Source organism: Pongo pygmaeus, chromosome 21, assembly GCF_028885625.2.
Source record: "Pongo pygmaeus isolate AG05252 chromosome 21, NHGRI_mPonPyg2-v2.0_pri, whole genome shotgun sequence".
Classification (NCBI taxonomy): Eukaryota; Metazoa; Chordata; class Mammalia; order Primates; family Hominidae; genus Pongo; species Pongo pygmaeus.
Genome location: NC_072394.2, coordinates 37,688,401 through 37,703,193, shown reverse-complemented (window position 1 = coordinate 37,703,193; position 14,793 = coordinate 37,688,401). Strand labels below are relative to the sequence as shown.

The following is a 14,793-nucleotide window of genomic DNA, read 5'->3' as shown; positions in this document are numbered from 1 at the left end:
CTGCCCCGGTCTTCTCTGGCCTTGAAAGGCAGAGAGTCCGTTCCGATTTTCCCCTGAGCTGGGTGAGGCCCTCGTGAGAGCTCTGGGGCACCTGGCTTCGGGGCATTCTTTGACTAAGGTGGATGGAGGTTGCAGGTCCTTGGCTGGGTGGGCGTGGGGCGGGGCAGCGGGTTCCCAGCGTCCTCCCGGCCTGGGCGCTTTGGAGGCTGCTGGGGCGCCTTCCGTCCCCTTGTGCGGGGCGGGGCCTTGAGGCGCTGGGGCGTGATTGGCGGGGGACGTTCGCGGAGCCCCGCCCCGGAGCACAGGGTCGAGTCCCTCTTTTCCGCTCCGACACGCGGAGGGTGAGGTCGGTGCGCGGTGGCGTCACGGCGCCAGCTCCTCCCGACGCTGAGGTGGGTTCCGGGAGACCCGCGGGTCTGGCTGCGAGAGGTGAGGGCAGGGCCGGGGCGGGGCCCTTGCGGGGTATCCCGGCGACCCATACCTAAAGGGCTTCTCTTCTTGCAGACCATGGGGGCTCAGCTAAGCGGCGGTCGCGGCGCCCCGGAGCCTGCGCAGCCCCAGCCCCAGCCCCAGCCCCAGCCCCAGCCTGCGGCGCCGGAGGGCCTGGAACAGCCCCGGCCTCCGCCCCAGCCCCAGCCCCAGCCCGAACCCAGCCCATGGGGGCCGCTGGACGACGTGCGCTTCCTCATCGCCTGCACTTCCTGGTACTGACGGCGTCCTCCGGAGGATGTCGCCCGTCTGTCCGCCGTCCCCTGTGGTTCTTGCCTGCCTTGTCTCCTCTCCCCACGTCCCTGCGTCTCTTACACCCCCTCCCACCCGAGGCTCCCCAGAGATAGCAGAGAATTTGAAGAGGTCGCCGGGGACTGGAAAGAAGTCCCGGCAGGGCCGCCTTCCCAGTCTACACCCAGACCCAGCTCAGACCTTCGTGACCACCCCATCCCTTTCTGCGGCTGGCTGGGTCGGGGGGCATCCCTCTCTGTCGCTGTCTTCCACAGGCAGGGCAGGCCTCCTGGTAAGCCTGCAAAGTTGCTGACCTCCTGACTTCGTCTGCCTTTTATTAATATCTTTATTGCTGATAACCGTGCTCTTGACTGTGTGTCCCAGATCATGGCACCAGGGGCCTTGACTTTGGAGAAGCCCTTGCCACAGTGACCCTCCCCATACTCCTGAGGGGGGCTGCTCCCCATCCTGGATCCTAAGGAGGCATCATCAGGCTGTGTTCCTGGAACCCCAATAACCCTGGGCCCCCAGGGCCAGCCTGTTGTAGAGGGAGGATATCTGACTGCCGGTCTGGCAGAGGAGATGCGTGGGCAGCTCCCAGACACCCCAAAGGACCCGGTTCTCCTCCCAGAGCGTCTTAAGGTTACTCTTGGAACCTGATCTTTGTTCCCTCATCCCAGGGAAATGACACACTCTGTATTTCTGTTTTATTTAGAAATGATTTAAAAAACATTATACAAAGGCTGATCAGTTTAAAATGTGACTGACACTGAAATGCTGTGATGTCCCCCAGGCTGAGGGGAAGCTAGGCTCTGGGGCCCCCAGTGCTTTGCCCCTCTGTCTGCCCTGTCCTGGGGTGATGGACAAACAGATGACCACAGGCAGGAGAATCTGAGATTGGAAGCCTCTAGGCTGAGCCCTCTGCGCCTGGCCCCACATCCCTCACCTCTGCAGCCTGGGCTGCCTGCCTCCATCTCCTGTTCATTCTCAGCTGGCCTGCCAGGAGCCAATGTGGAGCCTGGCGGGAGGCGGGGGTGCCTAGAGCTTTCAAGAAGTGAGAGCACCAACCTGAGGAGTGGACAGGGACCAGGAAGTGGGGGAAAGGAGGCCAGGAAGAGGTGGATACAGGAGACACTTCTCATCTCATCTCATACCCTGGAGGGGTCCACAGATGGGGACACAAGACCCAGCCAGCCCACTGGTTGGCCCGGGCAAGTAACCACCTCTCTGTGCTTCATCTGAGGGCACAGTGAGAGTTACCGTCAGCCTCCCAGGGCCTAACACGAGTTTCATGTGAGTGGACAGGTGTGAGCTAATAAAGTGCTTTGCAAAGTATAAAACACTGTACAAACCTATGAATCACTAATATCTCCGCAGTTGTTCCCTGCCTGTCCCAGGGAGCCTGCCCTTGGCCAAAATGAGAAAAAACAAGGATGATGATGGGACACAGCGGACCCACACGGGCACCTCTGGGACAAGAGATTTTGCTTGAGACAGCTCCCAGGGCAGCAGGAGTCCCTGTCTGTGCTACAGGGTAAGCCGACCCCAATCCCAGAGACCACAGGGTCGGGGGCAAGGCCCATGCAGGCTCAGTGAGCAGGGGTGGCATCTGAGACCCGGCCAGCACGCTGGAGACTGCCTGACACCTCTTTTTGGCTTTGGCAGAGAGCCAGTGGGCATTGATGAACCCATTGGCCTTGTCCAGGGCTCTTCAGTGACAAGCAGGGCTGCCTCCGCTGTACTGGAGCAAGGCAGGCCAAGCCCTAGGAATTCCTGCCAGAGACAGTGAAGGGCGGGCCAGTGAAGGTCAAAAAGGGAGCTCCCTCGGCTTGAGGCTGCTACCGGTAGGGGTGCCCTTCTAAGAGCAGTGTGGGAAGATGGGCCCAGTGAGCGAGGTCAGCAAGGGCCAAGCTCTGGGAAAACACTGCTTCCAGCCGAGAGATTGAGTCGGCCTCAGAGTAGCTGGAGTCGGCCTCGGAGTAGTGGGGGCGCTGAGCACTTCAGATGCCCTGGTCCCCTTCCGAAGGACTCCCAGGCTCTGCCAGTGTTGGCCCTGCAGCCATCTCTGCCTCACCTAATTGGTGAGGCTGAGCCCCAGGCTGCAAGTGACAGACTGGAGCAAAGCTGGGGACAGGGACAATAGAGGGGAGTGGAGGACGGTCACAAACTTGGATCTTCCTCCAGAAATGGGGTCAGCTTCTGCCCCAGCTCTGTAGCCATAGGACAAGAGCTCAGCTGCTGGGGTGTCTGGGCGCTGGAGTGGCCTTAGCAGCACCTTGGTCCTTGTCGCCTGGGGGAGGGCCACTATGCTGGCCTCATCACCAAGACAGTCACCTCTAGTTCACCTAAAGCCTCAAGCAGCCTTTGCAAAATGGGACTTTAAACAGTAGTGACAGGACATTTAAATATTCACGATGTGACAGCTGGGTCCTTGTCAGACCCAGCTGGGCCACAGCCCTGCCTGCAGCATGTGACCCTAAATCCTGGGTCTCCGAAGAGACCCTGACAAGTGGAGCAGGTTTCCTGAGGGATCTGCCGTCTGCCAGCAGGGAAACCCAGGCTTGTTGCCACTGTGTCAGAAGCAGGGGTCCTGTAGCCTTGGAGGACAGTGGGGTGGGGGTAGGGGGACATCTGACCAGCAGTTGTTAGCAAAAGGGGACCAGGACTGGTGGCATCTCCTGGATGGGGGATGAGAGCTAGTGCTGGCTTCCCACAGAGGGTGCTGGGTTCCAGCCAGGAGTGGAGCTTTGGTACCTCATGGACACCACGGGATGCCGTGACCACAGGGGCTCCTCCTGGCATGGTCCCTGCCTCCGGATGGAGCCTGGCCTATTCCCTTAAGTAGGGAGTAGTTTGCCCAGGACAGAAGGCTGGCAGCTGGGTGCCAGACACCCATCCTTGGGCACAGCCCCCATAATTCCCTGCCCTATGCTCAGCCTAGGCCAATGCACCCACCACTTCAGCTGTACGACCCCAGCCTAGGGCCCTGCTGGCCCTGGTGAGCAGTGGCCAGAGCTGCCCCTCAGACCCTGGTGAGGAAGGGCCTGGCTGGCCAGACTGAGTGGATAGAGAGGGCTCTGGGCTGCTCACACCCACTCCTGGACTGGCCGCTTATAGTAGGTGACAGGCTGAGGGCCTGTCTTGTTCTTGAACTGGAAGATGGTGTAGACCAGCACCAGGATGCAGAGGGACAGGATGCAGGGGATGACCACAGCCACGGCGTTCACGGAGCCTGGCACGTCGTTGATGGTCACCATGATGTCCACGTCGTCCTGGGGCAGCCGCCGCTCCTTCCGCCGCTCCACCTCCTTCTGGTTGCAGCCCATCCAGTCACGCAGGATATTGCGCGGGTAGCCTGGCTCCACGCTCAGTTTCTGGTTGTCAAACTTCCAGTAGTCCCGGCCCTTGTAGAAGTAGGTGTAATCTGCAGAAATACAGCCCAGCATCACCACTCCCAGACACTTCCGGCACCTGCTCTGGGGCAGTGTGAGAAGGAGGGCACAGGTGCTGTGGCAAGGGAGGCAAGGTGGGCACACCTGGAGGTTTGGGGTACAGTGCTTGGCTAAGTCATGGAGTAAGAAGCTGCAGAGGGGGGCACCTGGGACCTGGAGTGGTCCGCCTGTCATCCTATGGGTGCCAGGAAACCAGAGGGGCTTCAGGGAGAACTGGGACATGGTTCACTTTGTGCTGCCCAGACAGGACCCCTTGCATGCAAGCCTGGGTCACAGCTCTGTCACACTGTGCCCACAGGTCCCCCTTGCCCCGCTCATGTGGGTTCCATTAAGCCTCAGCCTGGCTCCTGCTTGAGCCAAGGGAGGCAGGGAGCAAGATTTCACCTTGTGTTGACAGCGAGACCTCTCTGCAATTATGGATTTTTTTGGCTTGGCACACATCACTTCACAACACAGATGCAGGACCTTTGGGAGCCTTCTGGGGGAGAGGCTGGGCAGCCCTGCCAATCACTCCTTGGGCAACCACCCCAAGGCTCCAGCAACAGCCTGAGCGGCCCAGCCAGCGGGCAAAGCAGCTTGCTCAGGCCGTCTTCATTGGCTGGCTTCCCACTGTGGCTAGGGCTTTCAATGGTCTAGGTCCTTGATGTCACCTGTCTCTGAGGCTCCCCAAAAAGGGAGATCTTGTGCGTAAAGCATCAGGTATACAAGACAGCCAACAAATAGCAGCTGTGGCCATTGGCTTTCTTAGCAGTGAAGCCTCCTCGGAGACCCCTTCCCAGCCGTCTCTAACATGGCCCCCTCTAGCTCTAGCTCGTTGCTCTCTCCCAGCATTTATTTCCTTTTTTTTTTTTTTTTTTTTTTTTTTTTTTTTTAAGACAAGGTCTCACTCCATCGCCTAGGTTGGAGTACAGTGGCACAGTTGTAACTCACTGCAGCCTCAAACTCCTGGTTTTAAGCAATCCTCTGGCCTCAGCCTCCCAAGTAGCTGGGACTACAGGCACATGTCACCATGCCCAGCTAATTTTTGTATTTTTTTTTTGTAGAGATGGAATCTCACTATGTTACTCAGGCTGGTCTCGAACTCCTGGCCTCAAGCGATCCTCCCACCTCAGCCTCCCAAAGTGCTGGGAGTCTTTCCCTTATAGCGTCCGTTGCCATCTTGCTTTATGCCCCTAGACTTGGACCTCTGCAAGTCCTGTTCACTGCTACATCCCCAGCTCCCGCCACACAAGCTGTCTATTATTATGGAGTGAGTGAATGAATCCTGTCAATCCACATAAACTGAAACCCATGATGATGACGATGATGATGACGATAGCAGCTAAAATATACAGCATGGATTGTGTACTAGGCATTAGTTCTAAGCATGCTACATAATTTGTCTTCTTTAATCCTCACAAAACCATTATATAAAGGTAGGTACCGTTATTATCATCATTTTATAAATGAGAAAACAGAAAACTTATTAGAGATTTGCTCAGATTCATAGTGAGTGATACTATGGTGGTTATGAACCCAGCCAGTCCAGCTCTAGAGTCTGTGTTTTTGACCATATCAATGGAGATCTACTTAACAAACACTCCTGGAGGCCCACTCTGCATCTGGCCAGGCTGGCCGCTCCTGAGAAGCTCCTAGGCTGGTGGGGAGACAGGCTGAGTGTCTGATGGCAGTCGTGGGGGCTGGTGGCCAGCATGGCTTCTAGGAGGAGTTCAGGAAACATAAAAAGTTTCTCTCTTGATGCAGTGGCTCACACTTTGGGAGGCTGAGGTGGGAGGATTGCTTGAGGCCAGGAGTTTGAGACCAGCCTGGCCAACATAGTGAAACCCTGTCTCTACAAAAAAATGTAAATTAGCCAGGCACAGTGGCATGTGCCTATAATCCCAACTACTCGGGAGGCTGATGCGGCAGGAGGATCATTTGAGACCAGGAGGTTGAGGCTGCAGTGAGCTATGATCATGCCACTGCATTCCAGCCTAGGCCACAGAGTGAGACCTTATCTCTTAGAATTTAAAAAACTTTTTTTTTAAAGGTTTTCTTTCCATCTTCTTGCCCTCGAGCCCTGTGAAAAAGTGGCTTTGCAACATGCATGCCCATCATTGCTTTTCAGATTTGGTAACTCGAGGCGTCCCTGGAGTACACTGAGGATAAGTGTTTGAGAAATGCTGTCTGAAGGAATGAAATCAGTCTATGACAACGTCTCTCTGCTGTGAATCATTCCTGCAGATGAAAAAGTGTGACTTGGCAGCTGGTAAGTGAATTAATGGACCATGTGAACATAGGTAGATATGAGGCAGTTGTCTGCCACCAGGTGTTTTCTCAAACCTGGATGCCCATGGGCACTGAGTATGCCCGTGGGCACTGGTGAGGACCACATAAAACCAGCTCCCCATGCCCACCCTGGCCCGGCCCTTACGTACATCCTTCCTTGCTGATGAAGGCCCCTTGGGGAGCCTGTGGGATGCCCTTCCACACGGTGATGGGCTTAGGGTAGCCAGGGTCCGTGGCCCGCCGCTCCTCGCTGTAGCGCCAGTACCGCTCGCCTTTGAAAAAGTAGGTCTTGCCCACAGGTTCCCAGCGCAGAGCTGTGTCAATGCCTTCACGGGGCAGACAGCTGCCCAGCTCCCCCAGGCTGTGGGGATACCCAGGCTCCACCGTCACCTCCTTAAACACCCAATACTTGTCACCTGTGGCCAAGAGGAGCCCAGGATCAGCTTCCCCTGTCACTCAGTGCCGCTTGCCCATCTTCACGGTGTCAGGTGAAAACAGCCTGATGCCCTCAGCCCCTTGGCCCAGTTAGAGTTGGGAAGGGCGGGAAGCCTGAGGCCAGTCACAGATCCTGGACAACTTGCCCCTGCTGTCTGGGCTCCGAGTCCTACCCTCTTTTGTTCATGTGACTTGCTCCTCTCTCCTCTCTGGTGATCTCAGCCACTTACATGACTTTGCATATGCACTACCACTCCCCAAACCTGCCACCAGTGACACCCGACTCTGAGGCTTTCCCACTGGACCTAAGCAGCAGACCCAGAAACCCTGACCTCCCTTGGCCTATGGGCAGCTCCACATTGGCTGGCTTCCCAGAGCTCCTCATCTGCACCACAGAGGGGCTCCCTCCTCATCACCTTCTGCCTCCCAAGTCCCCAACAGGGAGTCCTAGCCTCACTGTTGACCGTCTCTTTCCTTCTCCTCTCAGTATTCAGCCACTTCTTTTTTTTAAGATGGAGTTTGGCTCTTGTTGCCCAGGCTGGAGTGCAATGGTGCGACCTCAGCTCACCACAACCTCCGCCTCCTGGGTTCAAGCGATTCTCCTGCCTCAGCCTCCTGAGTAGCTGGGATTACAGGCACGTGCCACCACACCCAGCTAGTTGTTGTAATTTTAGTAGAGACGGGGTTTCACCATGTTGGTCAGGCTGGTCTCGAACTCCTGACCTCAGGTGATCTGCCAGCCTTGGCCTCCCAAAGTGCTGGGATTACAGGCATGAGCCACTGTGCCTGGCCAAGTATTTAGCCACTTCTGAGGCCCTCTGACTCTCCTGGCAGCTGTCCCCTGCCCTCCAGCCACACGGCTCCTCCCTGGTTTGGGCCTCATGAGTGGCGCTCTCCAGAACCACCTCAGAAATGGCTGCCCTGCCCCTGCCATGTCTGTCACCTCCTGCCCTCTGGTTCTCTGCTGCTCGGAAACATTCCATGAATTTCCAGCCTTGGCCTAATGGATCAAGACCACATTCTGGCCTGGCAGCCAGGGCTCTTCAGGATTTGCCCCCAAATGACCTTTCTGGGCCATTTCTCACAGCTTTCCAAGGTGGGGCCTCTGTGGCCATCAGGTGGGTCTTCTAAGCCCTGTGAACGTCCGTACACATCCCAACCCTGCTCCTTTATTCAGCCGTTGTCCCTCTGGAATGCTTTCCTTGCTTCTCACTATCTGTATCTCACTCATCTGAGGTCTGGCCCGTGTCAAGATAATTGTCATGAAACAACCTAGCACAGTGCTGGGCACAGGGTGGGCACCTTAGCTCCCTCCCACACCCTCCCCCGACCTCCCCAGCTTGAGTGAGCTCTTCCCTCTGGGTTCTTACAGAATTGACCCGATGGCCTCCCATGAGGTACTGGGTGGTTTTCAATTGCTTGTCCCACACTCTACTTCACGTGGGCGAAGCTGATCACCCCACCAACCTCAGCACATACAGATTCTCAGTCTCACTTTCTGACTTGATTTGTCAGAGGTCAGTGTCTCCGTTAGACTAGAGGGGCCCTCTGAGGACATCTGTCTCCCACCACACCTCTTCCAGTTTAGATGGGAAAAAGGAGGTCCCAAGATCTCGGGCAGAGAACTGTCCCACAGCACAGGCTACATTACCTTTGAAGAAGACAAATCTCCCATCGGCCCTTTCATAGGCCGCGTCGATGCGGGCAGGCAGGCCCTTCCAGAACTGCTCGATCTGCATGGGGTAGCCCTCCTGCACTCGGTTATTGCGCAGGCGCCAGAACCAGCGATCCTGGGAGGAAGCGGGAGAGTGGGAGAGAGGTGTGTCAGGCCCTGCCTCCAAACCCAGTGATTGCAGCTGTGGGGCTTAGGTCCCAACAGCCAAACACCTTCCCTCGGGCCCAGCCTGACAACCCCCCACCGAGACTGTCCATTAGCTGCTTCTGACTTTTGAAGCCCTGGGAGGAAGACAGGAAGCTCCTGTAACTGTCTTCATTTCAGCCTCCTGCTGACTCTTGCTGCTGGGTGGACAATGAGACAGACAGCAGACAGGCCTGGTGTGGAAAAGGAGGTGTGAGGGAGCCGGAAAGGATGATGTTGGGGCCTGGAGTGGCCACATGGGGGCAGTGGAGCGTCACTGACATCAGCCAGACTGGTCCTCAGGACAGTGGGAGGCTGGGGTGGTCACTGAGCCTGGGCCGAGTGCCCTCCATGAGGCTGGCTCCATCCAACAGGGCCAGGATCATAGAAGCCAAGTCATGGGAATTCCCTCGAGACCTGGGCATGAATTCACATTCCTCCATTTATAGCTGCATGACCTAGGGCCTCACCTGCAAGTGCAGGTAATAATGGAGAATCAGATGAGAGATTCTAGGCAAAGTGCCCAGAACAGTACGGGGCACACAGTCCATGTTGAGTAAATGGCAGCTAAATAGTCCGAGCCCAGTAAAAACGCCTCTTGTAACTGGTGCCTCAGTCTTGGGCTGGTACACAAGCAGTCTAGGCAAGGCCTGTAGCCTCCAGGCCTCAGTTTTCTTTCATTTTTTTTTTTTTAGACGGAGTCTCGCTCTGTCACCCAGGCTGGAGTGCAGTGGTGCCATCTCGGCTCACTGCAAGCTCCGCCTCCCAGGTTCACGCTATTCTTCTGCCTCAGCTTCCTGAGTAGCTGGGATTACAGGCGCCCACCACCACACCCGGCTAATGTTTTGTATTTTTAGTAGAGATGGGGTTTCACCATGTTAGCCAGGATGGTCTTCATCTCCTGACCTTGTGATCCGCCCGCCTCAGCCTCCCAAAGTTCTGGGATTATAGGCGTGAGCCACCGTGCCCAGCCTCCAGGCCTGTTTTCTTATGTGTAAATGGGGATGATAAAACCCAGACTGCCTATGAACAGTTCAGTTGGATCAAAGTAGAATGAGTGCAGAAGAAGAAGCATGATTTGTAAAAGATGGTACAAAAGCTAGTATTTTAAAAGGTGTTTTACAAAGCACTTTCACATCCAGGTTTTTGACCTTATTTTGACTTTCATGTCTCTGTTAAGTTGATCTGAGATATACGGAGTCTTAAGAAAGGCCAGGTGACTTGCCTAGAGCCACTCAGTGAGAAGCCAGACTGGGGCTGACCCACGCTGCCCGATTCTTGCGCAGTGCTCAGTGCGTGCTGGGAGAACTCCACGAGGGGAACGAGGCAGCCTCTTTCACCATCCTGTGTGATGGAGCCACCCTGCCCAGATCCCCTTCAGAGAAGGGCTTGTTGCCCCAGTGGCCAGCAGTGTGGCCAGCAGGCAGTTTTCAACTGTCAGCCCCTTTGGGGATGTTCCCTGCTTCAGAGAGCTCTCCTCAGTCAGTGGATGCCCTTCCTCATCCAGTGATTGAATGAGGTAGGGGTCATAATGTTCCAGATATTTTGGACCCAACGTAGGCTGAATGACAGGCCACCGTAGCTCCAGAGCTCCCTGCGGGGGTGGCTGAGGCTGCCATGGGCCTCTGTTGCCACTTAACTTCTCCCTCTTCCCTGTCCTGCTTCCTTCTCCTCCTCACAAATGTTGATTCTGAAAGTACTCCCTAATCGAAATCCTGCATTCCAGACCCCACCTCAGAGTTCGCTCCCCGAGAGTCCAACCTGCAACACGTCAAGCAGACTGCCACCCTGTCAGTCCATGGCTGATGGAGGACAGATGATAAGATATACCCTGGCCAGTAGCAGCACCTCAAGCCTTGGTAGGGTCTGGAGTCAGACTCAGCCACCACTGACCTAGCCCCTACTCCAAGTTGACGATCTTCAGAGCTGGGCACTCACTGGATCTTCACACATTCTTTGTTAGAGGAATGACTCCCCCAGGTTTCGGATGGAGAAACTGAGGTCTCAAGAAGGGAGGTCACAGACCAGAAGCCAGCTTCCAGCACCTTCTCCCAGGATTAACCCCAGGGGAGGCGAGGGATCACCCATCTTTTCCCCTCCCTCTTGGAAACAGTTGATTCACCCAGCAGCACCAGGAAGAGACCCCATGCCCTGGCCACTGGGCTAGCTCCCGTCCAGGCCCCATTGTAATCGAATCCCAAATCAGGAGCCTTCCCCAGCTCCATGGTGTGGGGGAGGAAGAGGAAAGGTCAGGGGCCAGCTGGGTGGTGCCAATCCATTGGCCCTACCTTAAACACAAACATCTCGCCCCGGAAGAGGGCCACTGTGTTGAAGTTGCCGTCACAGATGTTGGGTTTGGTGCCTGGTGTGGATGGCCGGTCCCCGAGGGGCGGCCGAGGGGGCCTGGGCTGGCGCTCGTGTTTCCTCTCCGATGGTGAGTGGATCCTGCGGACGGGGAGTGTAGGGAGTGGCCTTGTGGGCTCCAGAGGCTCGGCTGGGGGTCCTGGAGAGAGGAGCTGCATCTTAGAGAGGGGGCAGCCATTTCCCGCCTCCCACTGCCAGTCTCAGCATCACCCAGGCAGCTCTGAGACAAGTCTGTCCCAGTTCAGCCTCCTGTTCCCTCTCCCCAGTTTAACTCCCACAGTCTTTGAGAAAATGGATGAAAATAGCCATTAGAATGGGACTCTCATCTTTCCATCCCCGAGTCTGGTGGTATCTTCTCTTTTCTCTCTCCTGTTACAGAGCAATCATGTCCTTCATTAGGGTCTGCGCTCTTCCTTAGGCCATACCCTCTTTGCCCCCTTCACACGCACTGGCCCCACTTCCTCACCCCCTTCATTCACTCTCTTTCCCACCCTAGTGTAGCTTCTACCCATCACCCACTCCAACTGCTCTGCCAAGATCATCCGATGGTGACTTGACTCAGACTTTAATAAACACATGCATCATCTGGGGATGTTGCTAAAATGCAGATGAGGGCTCAGAGGGCCTGGGCTGGGGCCTGAGAGTTTGCATTCCTTCACACTCTCAGGTGATGCTGATGCTGCTGGTCTGAAGACTATACTTTGAGCAGCAAGATTCATAGAAACACTTTCCTGGAAACACTCTTGGTTGTCCTCCTGCCTCATGGGCTGTTCCTTCTCAGCCTCCTTTGCTGGCTGCGTGTCCTCATCTGCCCTACTCTAGAGGCTGGCGTGCCCCCGGGTCCTCTTCTCTTCTATCTCTACATTTTCGTCCTTAGGTCAGTGCTTCTCCACTTGGGCTGCATATTAGGATCACCTTTGGGAGCTTTTCAAACTGGATGTCCAGGAAGCACCAGGCCAGCTATCCAACTTTTTTTTTTTTTTTTGAGAAGGAGTCTCGCTCTGTCCCCCATGCTGGGGTGCAGTGGTGCGATCTCGGCTCACTGCAACCTCTGCCTCCCAGGTTCAAGTGATTCTTCTGCCTCATCCTCCCGAGTAGCTGGGACTACAGGCACATACCACCACACCCAGGTAATTTTTTTTTTTTTTTTTTAGCAGAGATGGGGTTTCACCATGTTGACCAGGCTGGTCTCGAACTCCAGACCTCAAGTGATGCACCCACCTTGGCCTCCCAAAGTGCTGGGATTACAGGCGTGAGCCACCACGTCCAATCTCCGACTATTAATAAAACCAAATCTCTAGAGCTGAGGACTGTATTAGAAGCCCAAGGTAATTCCAAAGGACAGCCAAGTTGAGAATCACTACTCTAGGTGGTCTCATCCAGGCTCATGGCTTTACAGACCTGCGTCAGAGCTGTCCAGTAGGGTGTTCTGTGATGATGGAAATGGTGCATATCTGCATCGTTCACTACAGTAGCCCCTAGCCACAGCCACATATGGCTACTGAGGTCTTAAGATGAATGACTAGTTCTTAGTGTGACTGAGACCCACTAAAGAACTATAACTGAAATTATAATTTTAATACATTTTTTGGGGGGTAGAGACGGGTCTCACTTTGTTGCCCGGGCTGGTCTTGAACTCCTGGCCTCAAGCAATCCTCCCACCTCGGCCTCCCAAAGTGCTAGGATTACATGTTTGAGCCACCGCACCCGGCCTAATTAATATAAATTTAAATTTCATTACTATGAAATTTAATACTAGTTTATTTAATACATACTAGTGTATGACTAGTGGTTACTGTACTGAACACCAAAGATCCCAAATAAATATCCCAGCCTAGATTTTTTTTTTTTGAGACGGAGTCTCACTCTGTTGCCTAGGCTGGAGTGCAGTGTTGTGATCTCAGCTCACTGCAACCTCCGCCTCCCGGGTTCAAGTGATTCTCCTGCCTCAGCCTCCCAAGTAGCTGGGATTACAGGCGTGCACCACCATGCCAGGCTAATTTTTTGTATTTTTAGTAGAGACAGGGTTTTGCCATGTTGGCCAGGCTAGACTTGAACTCCTGACCTCAGGTAATCGCCCACCTTGGCCTCCAGCCTAGAATTTTGAGCTGCAGACTGGTGGACCCTATTGCTTCACAATTACAAAAGCTGGAAACCCTGGGGGCATCCCTGACCCTCCCTCCTTCCTCTCACCCCATGTCTGATCTGTGAGCAGATCCTGTTGTCCTGTTGTTCTACCTTTGGAATAGCTTCTGGGACCCACAGCCCCCACCTGGTCTCTGCTGCTTTACTTGTGGAGGGTCCTGCCTGCCTCCAGGGCTCTGGCTGGGTCATCTCCTCCAGAGGGAGCCCTCTTCCTGTGCTCTGTAGCCTGGGGGCTGTGGGCGCCTGTGCTGTCTTGACAAGCATTTGCTCAAGTAAACTGGTCTCCCTATCTCACCTGACTTCACCAGAACAAGAACCTCACATACCAGTGTGAACAGAACTGGGAGAGAGGTGTGTAGGAGGCCTTTCATATCTTACCTAGCAGTAGCTTCTCATCTTTCACCTTTTTTTTTTTTTTTTTTGAGACGGAGTCTCGCCCTGTCACCCAGGCTGGAGTGCAGTGGTGCGATCTCGGCTCACTGCAACCTCTGCCTCCTGGGTTCAAGTGATTCTCCTGCCTCAGCCTCCCAAGTAGCTGAGATTTCAGGTGCCCACCACCACACCTGGCTAATTTTTTTGTTTGTTTGTTTTAATATTTTTGGTAGAGATGGGGTTTCCCATGTTGGCCAGACTGGTCTCGAACTCCTGACCTCAAGTGATCTGCCTGCCTCGGCCTCCCAAAGTGCTGGGATTTCAGGCAAGAGCCACCACACCTGGCTCTCGTTTTTTCTTTTTAAAGAACAAAGCTCTGGTTATAGTCCCCATCACGCTGTATCACTGTTACTCCTGCAGATGTGTGAACCTGCCTGGCTAGAGGTAGAACCTATGGGAGCGCTCAGTCACCATCTGGTGTAGGAGGGAGGGGGCGAAGCATGAAGGGACGGGGAAGAGTGTGGAAGGGGAGGGGTAAAGGAGAGGGAATGGGTGGCCCTCACCTCACTTTTGTCCCTCTCAGTTACAGCACAGACCCTCCCCTAGGTTTCCTAGGTGTGCCAGGGGAAGCCTTGCCCTCTGGCCAGACAAAGCCATTGGAAGTCTTTAAAGGTCACACACAGTCAGAGAAACAGCAGCAGTGCTGATGATAGCAACGTCCCCCTCCCTTGTCCCCTGCCCCATGACAGGTAGGCAGTCACAGCCCAGCCCCGAGGAAGGAGCAGTCCCCCCTCTCCCTGCCACACACCATAGATCTTCTGGATGCCCTGGAGATCGTCCTGGGGCAGCTTGAAGTTGTGCGTCTCCATGTACTGGTAGAAGGGCGCCATGATGGCGCTGGGGTCGCTGGAGTGCTCCAGTCCCAGCGCGTGGCCCAGCTCATGCACAGCCACCAGGAAGAGGTCGTTCCCTGTGGAGAGGAGTATGGGGAGGTGCCCAGGGTACCTGCTTAGATATGAGTCGGTCAGCCAACCCATTACCTCAGCAAACACCGAGCACAGGCCCTGTGCCAGGCCCCGTGCTGGACACCAGGAACATACAGAGAAATCAGACACAACCCCTGCCTCCCAGGCCTCTCTGCAGAGCAGGGACAAGGAGAGAGAGAGAGTGACAAGTGAG

General features: G+C 55.2%; 2 protein-coding genes across 3 annotated transcripts in view; one reads left to right on the top strand and one right to left on the bottom strand.

Annotated features, from left to right (window-relative positions):
* Nucleotides 1-283: 283 nt before the first annotated feature.
* Nucleotides 284-2,060, top strand: MMP24OS (MMP24 opposite strand). Of its 2 annotated transcripts, none has more exons than XM_054466776.2 (2): nt 284-392; nt 505-2,060. In XM_054466776.2, exon 2 carries the CDS (start codon nt 508-510, stop codon nt 709-711), a length of 204 nt encoding a protein of 67 aa, XP_054322751.1. In that variant the 5' UTR covers nt 284-392; nt 505-507; the 3' UTR covers nt 712-2,060. The 2 variants fall into 2 exon arrangements, with proteins under 2 accessions (XP_054322751.1, XP_054322750.1); XM_054466775.2 differs by having other exon boundaries at nt 300-429.
* MMP24 (matrix metallopeptidase 24) overlaps nt 1,112-14,793 on the bottom strand; it is a 53,893-nt gene continuing 40,211 nt past the window's right edge. Inside the window, exons 7-11 of the mRNA XM_054467145.2 lie at nt 14,423-14,584; nt 11,022-11,236; nt 8,527-8,665; nt 6,590-6,856; nt 1,112-4,144 (exon numbers count right to left, since the gene is read on the bottom strand). Coding sequence (XP_054323120.1) covers nt 3,807-4,144; nt 6,590-6,856; nt 8,527-8,665; nt 11,022-11,236; nt 14,423-14,584 — 1,121 coding nt within the window. The 3' untranslated portion in view covers nt 1,112-3,806. The remainder of the gene's footprint in view (nt 4,145-6,589; nt 6,857-8,526; nt 8,666-11,021; nt 11,237-14,422; nt 14,585-14,793) is intronic.